Below are 14,680 nucleotides of genomic sequence, written 5' to 3' on the forward strand. Positions count from 1 at the left end.
AAACATGAATCTCAGCGGCATGACGACGCAGGGTAAACAATGAGTAGTCTGCATAAGATTGAATAAAGCCATATTGCTTTAAAGCAGTACTAAGTTTGGCAAACCAACACCGGGGAGCCTGTTTCAACCCGTATAAAGATTTCTTCAGACGACAAACAAGGTTAGGCTGGGGAGGAGAAAACCCTGGTGGAGGTCGCATATACACCTCTTCCTTCAAATCACCATGAAGAAAAGCATTGTGAACATCCATTTGATGAAGTTCCCAATTGCGTGCAGCCGCTACTGCGAGAAAAGTGCGAACGGTGACCAGTTTCACAACAGGAGCAAACGTTTCATTATAATCAATGCCCTCAACTTGGCGATTGCCAAGAACGACCAATCTGGCCTTGTACCGTTCGATAGTACCATTAGAATGGTACTTGATGCGATAAACCCATTTACAACCAATGGACTTCTTGCCAGGAGGTAAATGCGTCAACTCCCAAGTGCCATTAGTCTCCAAGGCCTGTAGCTCATGTTGCATAGCCGCACGCCAACAGTCATGTACAACAGCCTCAGTATATGTAGAAGGTTCAAGTCCAGCAGTAAGAGTAGCAAGAAAGTCCCTGTGGCGCAAAGAAAATCGATCATAGTTCATAAAATGTGCTATAGGATAGGTCGTACCTGAGGACGGCGATTGGGGCGATGAACAAGCGGGGGAAGGGCTCGACGTTGTGATTGTGTTTGTCACAAAATCTCGAAGAAGTACTGACTGTTGCTTAGATCGATGACCGCGGCCCAGAAGCTCCTCAGGTTGCTCATCAGTAGGACGAGAGGATTCGCCAAGATGATCGAGCGCTGGTTCATCCTGTAGAACCACATGAATAGGCTCAGGCTCAAGCTCAGGCTCAGGCTCGCCAATAGGTTCAAGTTCCGGCTCAGAGACAACCTCATCAACACCAGTAGGCAATGCAGAAGAAGGAGCAGTGATAGGAGAGGATACAGAAGCAGAATAAGGAAAAATGGATTCAGAAAAAATCACATCACGCGATACAAGATATTCATGAGTATCTAAATCATAAACATGCCACCCTTTTTTTCCATACGGATAACCGACAAAAACACAGCGCCTACTCCGACTCGCAAATTTGTCCCCTTTGCGATCTTGATTATGAACAAAACACAAACAGCCAAAAGTTCGGAGATGATCATAAGAAGGAGGTTTTCCATATAAAATCTCATAAGGAGTTTTCCCATGTAAAAGAGCAGAAGGTGTGCGATTAATTAAGTATCCGGCAGTCAAAATACATTCGCCCCAAAATTGAATAGGCAAATGTCCCTGAAACATTAACGCCCGACCAACATTTAGAATGTGTTGGTGTTTGCGTTCAACACGTCCATTTTGTTGAGGCGTGCCCTTGCAAGAAGTTTCAAATATCACACCATGCTCAGCAAAATAAGGCTTCAAAGAATTGAACTCAGTACCGTTATCACTACGAACCACTTTAACTTGTTTGTTGAATTGTCTATGCACGTAGGAAAAGAAATTGCGCATGGTTTGAGGAACAGCAGTCTTATCATTGAGAAGAAAAATCCAAACAGCACGAGAACAATCATCAACAAGTGTTAAAAAATAAATAGCACCAGTAGAGGATGGGGTACGATAGGGTCCCCATAAATCACAATGTATGAGTTCAAAAATATTCAAAGAATGATGATCACTAAGCGGAAAACGTGCTCGAGTCTGTTTTGCACGAAGACAAACTTCACAGACTTTATTGGTCAAGCTACTAGACCCTCGACAGCCAACATGAGGAAGCATCTCAATTATTTTAGTGGAGGGGTGACCCAACCGGTTATGCCAGAGATCAAACGTGCTTGAGTCACCAGTCTTAATTGCATTTACGGTAGAGGAGCCACAAAGATAATAGAGCCCTTCCCGCTGTTCACCCATTCCAATCAGCATCCTCGAAGTGCGGCCCTGTATTGCACATAAAATGTCAGTGAATAACAGGAAGCAATTATTCTGACGAATTAATTGAGACACAGAGATCAAATTGCAAGTCAGATTTGGTACATAAAGCACATCATGCAAGGTTAAGTGTTTGTTTAACACAGCCACCCCTGCCTTAGTTGCCATAACAGATTCACCATTAGGAAGTCCCACCGGACACCCCATCAAATCCTGGAGATCAATTAAGAGTTCTAGATTGCCTGTCATGTGATTAGAGGCTCTGGTGTCGATAATCCATGTCACATTTGTTTTCTTACCAGTCATCTTTAGTGTAGGTTTTGTTTGTGCATTAAGGAAGGTCTGCAACATTTGCCATTGGTCCTCAGTTATTCCTATGAGACCATTTTGATTCAAACCTCCTTCAAGAGCTCCATTCGTAGATGACCCAGAAGCCATAGCTGCATGCGCCTGGCCTCCACGTCCTCCCCCACGGCCTTGTCCAGTTCCTTTGCCTCGGCTAGTGCCTCTCCCGACACCACGAGTACGATCTCCCCACCAGTCAGGATAACCAATCAATTGGAAACAATTGTCTGCTTCATGACCAGTGCGTTTGCAGTGAGTGCAGAATCTAGTTGGATCTTTCACCATCGCACGCCCACGCCCCGGATTGATTTGTGCAACAAAACTCATCACTTCACCTTTCATCTCTTTAGACGAGCTAGCAGTGTGAACCTGCTCTTCTCGAATCATAGAAGCATAGACTTTGTTCATATTGGGCAATGGATCACTACCCAATATGGTGGAACGTATCGTGCCATATATATCAGAATTAAGTCCCATAAGAAATTGATGTACCTTCTCATCTTCAGCTCTCTTATCAAATGCTTTTGTTAAGTTGCATGTACACCGTCCACAATGACACATCGGAATCGCATCGTGGTCTGCCAATTCTTCCCAAAGCTTTTTCATCCGGCCATAATAATCACTAATGGTTGAGTTTCCTTGCTTACATTCGACAACGGCAACCTTAAGTTGTTGAATGCGAGGCCCATTTGTCACACGAAATCTTTCCCTGATATCTTGCCAGAGATCGAAGGCACTATCCTTGTAAGAGATGGTGGATCTGAGTGTGGACTCAATAGTATTGAAAATCCACGAGACCAACATTGAGTTCACTGTATACCAATCTTCAAGATCATCAGAGTCATCATCGGGACGTTGGATTGTGCCATCCAGGAACCCCAATTTCTTCTTCGAACGCATAGACATACAAATAGCTTTGGCCCATTCATCATAATTATCACCCTTCAGTTGAACATGGGTAACCAGATTTCCAGGATTGTCATTAGGATTTAGATCATATGGGGAGGTTACTCTCTTTCTGGATGAGTCACCATCCTTCTTATTATCGGAAGTGGCCATGCACGAGGAGAAAGAGATCAATGAATAAAGTCTATTGAAGAATCAGAGCACAAGGCTCTGATACCATGACAAGATTTGTGCGGCCAAAAATTCCTCCCATCATTAGCATAGCAATTATCTATATATACATGTGAGTACAGAGCCCTACCAACAATTACGCTAGGTCTCCTATTAATTAGGAGAAGAATATGCTAACTACTATATATACAAGAGATATATACAAAGTTGATACATATCTTGACAGATATATATCTTGACAGCTTATCTAACAATGCCAAAAGGTTTGGTAAACTGCAGCACATTGCCAAGGAAAATATGATTAGCTTGCGCCAAAGGATAAAGAGAAACTTCCTGGATCTAGTCTAAAGATACAGCGGTGATACAACACAATTGCTGCAATAGAAGAATATCCAGTATTAATGTTGTCTTTCAAATGCTAATCAGAATGATGGAATTTCTGTACTCAGGAATCATAAAAATCATTTTGCACCTCAATAATCTTATGAGTAAGCTAATGACTGCATCCAATACGGTTATGGTACTCGTAATGGCATATTGCTATTTTAGACAAAGTTTTTCCTTTATATTCTCATGGTAGGGGAATATGGCAATTGCAAGGCACTTCACCAAAAAAGGTTTTCCTTTTTCTACATTTTCATCTTAATTTTCTGTGTCCAATGTTTCATAAGTACGAGTAACCGGCAATTATTCCTAGCAAAGAAGATTGCTTGCAGGAAGTAATGAAGAAAATATTCCATCATCTAGTCAAGATACCTGGAAGAATATCAACATTACATTTGCCTAACATTACTGTTATTCATAACTTCCACCTACCATGGTTGATTTTGCAACAGAATAATCACTAATATGATTTTCTTAAGAGTATGTGAACTCCTATTTGTTACATCTAGCATTCCATGTAGCTATTTTTCAACCATTTATCATGATCAGAAAACATGGCTGTGATCAATCAAGATAATCCACCATCAACAAAAAGGTATAGAAAGTAACAGGTTCAGGCTGGCTTTTTGCTGCATCATGGTTAAAATACTCCAACAACTGGAGGGAATTAAACTTGCAACGCTGAAAACGGCATATGATCATGCAACTATTTATGCTATTCAACTAACTTATTAAATGGTATAGTTTCAAGCAATGAATGAGAAGTTGAGAGCAGAAAAGAAGTTCCCAAACTACTAATGCGCACTGATAAGGCTAGAAGCATGAAGCATCTGTTGAGAAATTCCTATAATCAGAATTAATAAGAAAAACTAAAACTGTCCGTATAAAAATCAGATTATTAAGCTGCTGAATTAATTCATATTTTTTAAACACAAGCTAATGACTCCCTGTGGTGGTAAGCATCCATCCATTCGTGCGTCCAGCGATCTTAGTATCAGCAATCTCCTTCAGAGTCATATCTTTAATACCATAAGAGATGACTTTATCACGTAGTGACATAATCAGTATTGCTTTTTGCTCTTCGTTGTCCACGATAATATATAGTATATGCCACACTTTATCCACCATCCAAGGATACGAAGTAGTGAGAGGAGAAAGACAACAATACTTCACATTCCACATAGAATAGTCCCTCTCAAGTTCAAAACATCAAGATCCATTGTTCCAGGCTTCTTTTCCTTGATAACACATAAATTCTCTCCTGAAACACCAAAAAACTGAAGATCTGGCCGCCTTGGCCGGTTGTACTTTGGTGTTTTTGTAAGAGAAGGTATGTCTTGACGAAGGCGCTCATTTTTCCTATCAAAGCACAAAACATGCTGGTTGATACTCATCCAGTAAAGATGACCATTCCATAAGATTCCCTTCTCAAAATATACAGTCATAATCTATTTTCAAAACGCTTATACTCTCCCTCCAAACCCCAGTTTCGGATGAATTATCCACAGAATCCACATTCATCTCGAAATTGCTTGTATCCCAATGACGCCCATATGCGAACCAATTTAAAGTGACAAGATTTTAAAGGATCAAACACAACATTCACAGCCAGCAGAAAACGTATTCGTGCCAAAATATTATTCCGGGGAATAAGCCTATGTAAACGAGTAGTAGGATTATACACAATAATTTCTTCATGATTCTATTTTGAATTTAACACAATAGCTAACAACCCGTTGCTTGAATGTAAAGTTACAACTTCTCCACGGCCCTTAAAGAAATTAATCAAGTTGGAAACCATGCCAACCATTGAGTTCGTATATTCATGGTTGAAAGAGATAAAATTGAGCTCGTTGGTTTCACCCATCCCAGGGGCAAAAACAAGGCAGAAGTGCTGCTGGGATATCTCGAGCAATGAAGGCGGCGAATGGCGGGCTTGGCTATTATCAATTCCTATTGTTTGGTAACGCATTGGAAGCACAGGGGAGACTTATGAGCAGCTAGACAAGAATATGACAATGCTAGAAGCTTGGCTACAACACACACACACACACACACAAGGGTAATAGGCATTGTACTTAGTGAATCTTCTTATTTAGGGATGGGAGCAAATCACATTCTTCATGGGCATTGAAAGTCATATTTTAACCATAGCGAGTGTAGGGTTTACACTTGTAACTTATTCAAGTAGCTGAAGTCCTCGTACCTCTTCAACAGTTTCGGCTTAATTTTCTATGTGCCAAAAGTTTCGAGTAAAATTAGCTCATAGGAAAAGCTCAAGAAAATCTTTCATGATTTAGTCTAAGATACATGGAACAATACAAACATTAAGAAAACAATGAGTAGCATGGTTGTCTTAAGAGTATGTGAAATTTTATTCCTTACATCTGTTCCATTTAGTTATCTATCAAATAATTAGCATGACCAGTCGGGGTCTTCCACCTTCAACAGAAAGGTATAGACAGCAACAGAAAACTGGAATACATGACTTCCATGTATCTGATAGATATTCAACCAAGTAAATATATGGTCTATTAAGTTGTGAACAGAAAAGAAAGTTCCCCAAACTACTAATGCTGATAAGGCTAGAAGCATCTGTTACAGAAATTTCTATAATCAAGAATAACATATAAAAACTAAAACTCTTACCTAATAAATCATATGATTAAGCAGCTGAATTGATCCAAATTAAAAATTTCAAACACAAGCCAATGTTTCCATAAGTTGGCGGGCATCCATCCATCCGTATGGTGACTTATCCAACCCTCGATTTTGATAATCCACCTGCACTGCGTCAGCAATCTCCTTCACAATCATATTTTCAATATCATAGGAGATGACTTTACCAGTAGTGATATAACCAGTGTTGCTTTCTTTCCTTTCTTGTTCACAGGAATACTGAGTATTTGCCACATTTCACCCACCATTGAAAGATAAAAAGTATTGAGAGGAGAAAGATCATAATACTTCACATTTCACTTAGAAGAATCCCTTGCAGTTCGAAAACATTACAGCACATTTTTCTAGGTTTTTTTCCGCAATAACACACAAATTCTCTCCTGACACCCCGAAAAACAAAACATCGGCTGGCTAGTTTTTGGGAGAGAGGGCAGGTTATTGCGAAGACACTCATTTTCAAAGTCAAAGCATAGAGTATACCCGTTTTTACTTAACCAGTGAAGATCACCATTCCACAAAACTCCCTTTCTAAAATTTACATCTTCATCATCTGTGGAGGATAGGCCCTTACTCTCCCTCCAAACCCCAGTTTCCGATGAATAAACTTTGAATTTACATGTATCTACATACTCAATCCAACCCCATGCTGACCATACATGGACCAATTTATAGTGATCAAACTTGGAAGGATCGAACACTATATTCAGATTTTGCAAAGAACAAGACTTTGGCAGAGTATCAACATGAGGGATAAGCCTATGCTGACGAGTAGTCGGGCTGTACACAACAACTTTTTCATCGTAATCTTGTGATCCCAAGAATCCCACCGTGATGGCTAATAGCCCGTTGCACGAATGTAAATCCACGATTTCACCTTTCAAGGAGTTTCTCAAGTTGGAAATACTGGCACTCATGGAGTTTGCACATTCTTGGCCAAAAGAGATGAAATTGATATCAGTGATTTCAAAGTGTCTCCGGAACAAAAAGAGGCCGGTAGTGGCGGCAGAGGAGGAGGTGGTGGTGGGATAATTCCGAGAATGGAGGAGACGGAAACCGGGGTCTATCATCCAGAGCCATTGCTTGGATACACACCCGAACCGAAGGAGAGAACTGGAGGCAAGTTAAGATCAACCATAAGAGGTCTTCGTTATTACCCACAAGAGAACTTGCTGCTCCTTCTTGGCCTCTCGATTTTGACAAAGCCAAGCCTTTTGATGCCTTTTGATGCTACTGCTATGGCTTCTGCATGATAATCAGCAGAATAAGAGCCCAAGGAGATTTCTCTTGGGTTTTCTACGTGTCTAATTAAGATCCTTTTCGCCATTGCTTCTGGAGCAGAGAGAATTTTGGGATGCAAATTTTTCTGCGTTAGTACAAGTTGTAGTCAATCTAAGTATAAGCTTGCAAATGAAAAATCCTATACTAAACGACTTAAGTGACAAAAATAAATTCTTCTTCGGCTCAACTCCTTGATTTTAAGGATTTCTATGCCCATGTTTATTGTTAAGAAATGTCGTGATGTTCAATAGTGTTTTTTTTTTGGATGAACTCACTTGCAAATACAAACCAAACTTATATTAGATTTGTTTCTTTCCTTGTGTGACACTATGAGTGATAATTGGATGGGATTGTGATCCAACATTTTGATCTGATATAATGTGTCGGATAAAAGCTTACATACCAATCCTTAATTGTACTTGTCGAAGTTGGATGGGATAAGCACAGTAATTCTACTTATCATAGTATTTAGTATATGATTTCATTATATTTACTCTTGAACTTGAATATATAGAGTTTTTATATAGATCAACTTTTGTTCCAAAATCACAATATATTATTTTACAGGAGATTGGCTCAACTTAATAAATTTTACTACTAAGTACTACCCTTTTTAGTTTATGCATTAGATTATAACTCTATTTATAATAGGATATAGATACAAAAATATTGTTGAATTATGACTTACAAAATAACAACGGATAGGGATGACTATTATTGAACTTTGAAATAAAGCTCACAACTGTAAGACAAAAATTGATTTTCTTCAACCTTAATTGTTTTACTACAAGAAGAGGGTTTTAATTATAAATCGGTTTGATGACTAGGTAGTGGAAGCTCCAATTCCAGAATTAACCGGTCAACTTTTTTCTTTTTGGGGCCGAATTTGAGAGGAGTCAAAAAGTAGTTTAGGCAAGCAAGAATATATTTTTGAGAAACTAGAATTCATTGCAGTAGTTACCTAAGGATTTCCCAACCAAGAACTAATGACAACACTAGGGTAAACTATTAAAAGTTAAGAGGTTATTTGGATTGCATTTTCTAGAGAAATTTTGGGGGAAAATTACTATGGCATTTTTTTAAAAAAAATATGTGATATATATAAGATAGAAAGATAATTGGAAAATATGTAAAAAATATATATTTACAAAAATCAAAAAATTTTGATTATCTATTTTTTTATTATTCCTATTCTTGAAAATTCGCTTTTTTCTTCATTCTACAAAAAAAAAAATATTTTCCTTGCTTCGTACTTTTCTTTTCCGTTTTCTTTTGGTTAAGTTGATTACTTTTATTGATAATCTATGAAGCACTTGCAAGAGAGTTTTTTCGAGGAGAAAAGTCACAAAAGAGCATTGGAAGTGTTTATTGAAATTGACACAAGTTTTGACAAATCACCCACTAACACACTTCTCATATCAGCAGCAATTTGAATGCACGACCTTTTATTTTGAAGAAGTGGCACATTTTTACCAATAGCAGTTTTTTGTAATATGATGTATGTGAGATAAAAAGGTGATTAAGAAGATAAAAAATTGTGTTGAAAACTGTGTTACAAGCAAATAATTTTTTTGTAAATACTCCCTCCATTCTATTGAAAATGTCATATTTTCTTTTTTGGAATGTTCCAAAATGTTTGTCATCTTACTAAATTCAAACTAATTTTGATTTCTTTTTCTAATATTACCTTCACCTTTATCTATATTTCATGCTAAATTTAAATTTTAGAGGGTAACTTTGGAAACAAATTCACTAACATCATTATCTAGCCACTATTCTTAAAAGTGTAAAATACCAAAAAAAAAATTTCTTTGTGGTTTGCTAAATGTTTAATATAACTCCTTTGGTTTGAAAACCTATACTATAATTCCCTATGGTTTCAACTAAATTGAAAATTAGATAGAAAGCATCAAATCTAACAACTATGTATGAAATATCAATATTGCCCCTATTATACGTAAGATGCTTTCCATTCAATTTTCAATTTAGTCGAAATCATAGAGAGTCATAGTATAATTTTTCAAATCAAAAGTTAAATTGAACATTCAACAAACCATAAGGAGTTCATTATAGTAGTCGAAACTGCGGATTCCCCTGCTACATTACAATATCTCGCTCCTTATACAAGAGCAGCTCTCGTCGAATATTTTATATACCGTGAACGACATACTTCAATTATTTACGATGATCCCTCCAAACGAGCGCGAGCTTATCTCCAATATTTGGGAAAAAAAAACAGAAGAAAAGGATTTCAGGGGAAAGTTAAGGATAACTTAATAGTTCTAAGCACTAAAAACTGATATATATATATATATATATATATATATATATATATATATATATATATATATATATACTAGGGGGGAGTGCCCGCGCATCGCGCGGGTGTTTGGTCCTTGTGGCAAAGGAGGTTTTTTTGTTGAACAAACAAAATAGTACATTGTGAGAAGAAATAAAATTTAGTATGAAAAGATAAACGATATAATCAATCAATTCACACAGCGTTACAATAAAACTGTATCAAATTGAAGGTCGTTGATAATGCAGAAAGGCAAAGCAACATAGAAAGCTAACATTATTCCAGAATCTCCACCGAGAGTTCTTACTTGCTATTTCTGCAAACCTATAAGATTATAACCAACCCAGACCAATTGGAGTTAGGCAACGCGATAAGAGTCGCTAATTGTAGGTACTAAGAACACACCAACAAAATTAAGGGAGGAACTGAAAAATTTGGTGGGGGGTGAAATCTAACCTCACGCTGAACCACCAGGAATAGCTGGGACTGAAGAGCATTCTGAGTTGATTAGTATGAAACCAGGTAGAATTATTCCAATACTAGAATGCGAACAGAGAGAAACTGATAATCAACCGTTTAGGCATTAACATTAGGGGTGGCAATTTCCGACACGACTTGAAAATATGACATGAACCTAACACGAAATTAATAGATTTGGGTTGAGATTTCGCAGGTTCGGGTCAGAATCGGGTCGAATCCGATGGACCCGAAAAGAAAATGGGTCGAATTCGGGTCAACCCGTGGGTGACCTAATATGACTCGATAACCAGTTTTATGAATTAAAAATAATTTAATAAACATAAAAATTATTTTATCTAACTAAACTAAGTTATTCTTTTTTTCCAAAGGCATTAATCACTTAGTTCTAAATGAATTTATTTAACTTGTGTGAAGTTGAAATTATTATATTTGGACAAATAATATATTATATTATTTTTTACTTTTATACTCTTTTAATTTATTCTATATTTGGTTTGGGATAAAACACTTTTACAGTGTTTTAATTTATTTTAGATTTGGTTTGGGATTATTTATTTAAATTTTTATTACTTGATTATGTAATTAGTCTTGCACAAAATTGATTTTATTAGAAATTACAGTGATAAATTAATAAATTAAAATTAAGTTTCGTGTCATTTCGGGTCAACCCGCCAATCCGAAATTTTCGAGTTCGTGTCAGGTATTCTGACCCGTTTCGAGTTGACGGGTCAGGCTCAGGTCAGCGGATTTTCTGTTATACACGGGTCTCAACCCAAAACGGACCCGATTGCTACCCCTAATTAATATACTAACGGTTGGGCAATTGAATTGGGTGTAATTAATGATGAAATAATAGGTAATTTCAGAATTGATCTCGGATGGAAGAGAAAATGATGAGGCAAATCATTGTAGACAACGGCAAAAAGAGAAAACTTAACTCCTGAAACTGAAAGGAAATAAACTAAACTAGGGAGGACTGCCCACGCATCGCGCGGGTGTTTGGTGCCTGTGGGGAAGGAGATTTTTTTTGTTGAACAAACAATAGTGCATTGTGATAAGAAATAAAACTTAATATGAAAAGATAACCGATATGATCAATCAATTCACAGAGCATTACAATAAAACTGTGTCAAATTGAAAGTCATTGATAATGCAGAAAGGCAGAGCAACACAGAGAGCTAATCTGATTCCAAAATTTCCACCGAGAGTTCTTTCTTGCTATTGCTTCAAACCTATAAAATTATAACCAACTCAAACCAATTAGGGTTAAGCAACCCAAAAAATGCTACCGTGGGGTCATGGACCAGGCTTACACAAAATTTTTGCCTTCGGTTTTTAGAAACATAGGCCATTCTCGGTGGCGCGTAGACACCAGCCTCCTTATTTGCCACTTTGCATTCGTAACGGGCATGCCCGTGTCAGTCTGCAAGTGGAAGGCAGGCAGAACTTTTAATAGGTATTCAAAAAGAAAGGATTTAATGCTGGCGATCCATAGGCTAAAAGGCAATCTCGCAAGCTTCAGCTTTCCTGTATAGTTCTTCGTTTGGTAAAGTTAACTCTTTGAGAAAAAAGTCTGTCACCTGGTTGCCATTGCTTTAAAATGCTAGCTTCTAGCTTTTCATTCAATTTTCAATTTAATTAAAATCATAAGAAGTCATGATGTAATTTTTCAAATAAAAAAAAAAGATCATTTATATAGAGACAATATTATTGGTATTTCATATATAACTTTTACATTGGATGCTTTCTGTTTAATTTTCAATTTAATCGAAATCATAGGGAGTTATAGTGTAGGTTTCCAAATGACAAGGAGTTAAATTGAACATTTATTAAATCACGGGAAGTTTTTTGATATTTTATCCTTTTTAAAAAATTTGAAATCTCGAAATGTTACAAGTAATTTGGAACGGAAAGATAAGAATTATCCAAACACATAGTGAGAGTGAGAATTAAGCCACATTGGGATAGTTGTACACTAAGGAAGTGTAAGAAAACTCTTGTACAAGTATCCGATTCTCGGCAACTCTTAGCACGCAGATAACTCTTAGCTTTTTGGTTAGTGTTTGTTTGTACTATAAAACAGGAGTAGTTGGCAACAAGGGAGAGTTCTAAAATCCTCATTGGATAAATGTCAAAAGATCAAATCTTATAACTTGCATTTTAAATATCCAAGATTTTGGATTGATCCACTGGTGGTTTATTTTCCTCCCAATTTTCCTTGTATGGAAAAAAAATGTGAGATAGTGGAGGAAAATTATTTACTGTTTCCTTTATGTATGATTTTGATTAATGAGAAAATTTAGGCCATGTTTAGATTGCAATTTTTATATTTTTTAATTATTTTTTATCTTATGTATATCAAATTATTATAATAATTTTTTTATAAAAAAATTCAAAAAAAAAAAACAATCCAAACAAAGCCAGGACTTCTACCAAAATTTGAAATTTGAAATAAAGCCCACTTCTCTCCCCTTCCCATCCATCATCATCAAACCAATTCATCTCCATCCCCGAGAGGTCCAACCCTTCCAACTTCTCCCATCAAACATGCTTCCAGGCGGCGACGATTCAATAGCCATGAAAGCAAAACTCTCCCGCTTCCAACCCATAACGAACCCAAGGCAAATCTTCCTTCACCCCTCTGCTTCTTCACCCACAAAACCAACCCAAGAACAAGAAGAAAACCTTCACCTCAACATCCCAGTTGATGATACCTTTTCTCCCTCCTCTCCATCAGCAGTTGCAGTAGCCAGCGAAGAAAGTCTTGTGACAAAAATTCTACTTAAACTACCCCCAAAGCCTCTCCTACGCTCCCAGTGCGTCTCCAAGCAATGGCTCTCACTTATCTCCGACCCTGCCTTCCGCCGGCAACATGCACGGGCTATCCGGACACATCCCACCTCTGATCTCCTCTTTTTCAGCCCAGATAGTGAACGCAATGAGATCGATCTCATATCGCTTTCCCCAGAGGGTGTTGATTCTGTTGGTAACGTCTCATCCCCTATAACTGATGGGATTCTGAAAAGAGGAGATGAGATTCATAGCCTGCATTCTTGCAATGGGTTGCTCTGCATGCAGATTAAACTCAAAAACAATCGCCTCCAGCTGATTGTTTACAATCCCACAACTTGCAAGCACAGGGTTATTCCCTGGTTCAGTGGTGACTATAATATGCCAATATTTCGCTATGCAAATATTGCTTTTGACCCTTCAAAATCTGATCATTACAAGCTTGTTTGCTTCGGTTTAGACCGTGACAGTGACTGTAACAACTATAGATTCTTGATATATTCATCAGAGACTGGGGCATGGAGGGTGACTGAAGATGCAGTTGGGATGTTGCCTGTTCGTTATTACTATGACAGAGGGGTTTTATGGAACGGAGACTTTCACTGGTTTGGTACTAATTATTGTACTCTGTGTTTTGATGTGCAAAAAGAACGGCTTAAACCCTCAACCCCTCAAATTCCTGCTAGTTTTGGGGTTAGAAACAAGTATGATATATGGTATTTTGGGGAAGCAGGTGGGGATCTGTCTGTTATGTGTGTGAACAAGCTTGAAGCCATGTTGTTTGATGTTTTTGCACTGAAGAGGGATTATTCTCAGTGGATTCTGAAGCATCGTGTTGATTTTGCTCCTTTGACTCGGTATTACCCAAAGATGAAGGGCCCTGGATTTCATACACCTTGTTTGGTTGTGGATGAGGAGGGGAAGAAAGCCAGGATTGTGATTTCTGTGGAGGATAAGTTTCTTTCTTATGATATTACTGATATGGTTGTGAAGGAGCTTGTTGAAGTAGGGCCTGTGTATGCTGAAGTTGCTGGATGGGGTGATAGCACTTGGTACAGATGGTACGAGGCTTTCCAGCATGTTGATACACTTGCTTCAGTTTAAGGTCCGCAGATCAGTGATAAATCTCCAAACAAAATTCTCTTTGATGTTTGGTTACTGCAGTTTTATATTATGAACAAATGTTAGTATCATCTTTTGTTTACTTGTGTGTTTAGCTTTGGTATCTATAGCTAATAGCTTTATGGTGGTTATGTATAAGTTTTAGAGCTTAATTCCTGGTTTTAAGGGTGTGTTCCCAGTCCTGTTTCTCACGGTTTTTGGTTTGTAATAGTTTTCTTGAACTGGTGCTTCAAGCTTTATCATTACTGTATTCAGGAAACAACTTGTTTTGATGA

General features: G+C 37.6%; 2 protein-coding genes across 2 annotated transcripts; one reads left to right on the plus strand and one right to left on the minus strand.

Annotated features, from left to right (window-relative positions):
* Positions 1 to 2,343: 2,343 nt before the first annotated feature.
* LOC140009978 (uncharacterized) lies at positions 2,344 to 3,355 on the minus strand. Its single transcript, XM_072056332.1, has 2 exons — positions 2,579 to 3,355; positions 2,344 to 2,481 (listed from the first exon to the last, which is right to left on the minus strand). Exons 1-2 carry the CDS (start codon positions 3,353 to 3,355, stop codon positions 2,344 to 2,346), a joined length of 915 nt encoding a protein of 304 aa, XP_071912433.1.
* Positions 3,356 to 13,040: 9,685 nt separating this feature from the next.
* LOC113696889 (F-box protein At5g07610-like) lies at positions 13,041 to 14,387 on the plus strand. Its single transcript, XM_027216276.1, has one exon. It carries the CDS (start codon positions 13,041 to 13,043, stop codon positions 14,385 to 14,387), a length of 1,347 nt encoding a protein of 448 aa, XP_027072077.1.
* Positions 14,388 to 14,680: the final 293 nt, after the last annotated feature.

Source organism: Coffea arabica, chromosome 6e (assembly GCF_036785885.1).
Source record: "Coffea arabica cultivar ET-39 chromosome 6e, Coffea Arabica ET-39 HiFi, whole genome shotgun sequence".
Lineage (NCBI taxonomy): Eukaryota > Viridiplantae > Streptophyta > Magnoliopsida > Gentianales > Rubiaceae > Coffea > Coffea arabica.

Coding starts and splice junctions, on each gene's coding strand:
- LOC140009978 (XM_072056332.1), bottom strand. CDS start 3,355: ATGGCCACTTCCGATAATAAGAAGGATGGTGACTCATCCAGAAAGAGA. Junction 2,482..2,578: donor CGGGGCGTGGGCGTGCGATG/GTGAAAGATCCA, acceptor ACTGGTGGGGAG/ATCGTACTCGTGGTGTCGGG.
- LOC113696889 (XM_027216276.1), top strand. CDS start 13,041: ATGCTTCCAGGCGGCGACGATTCAATAGCCATGAAAGCAAAACTCTCC.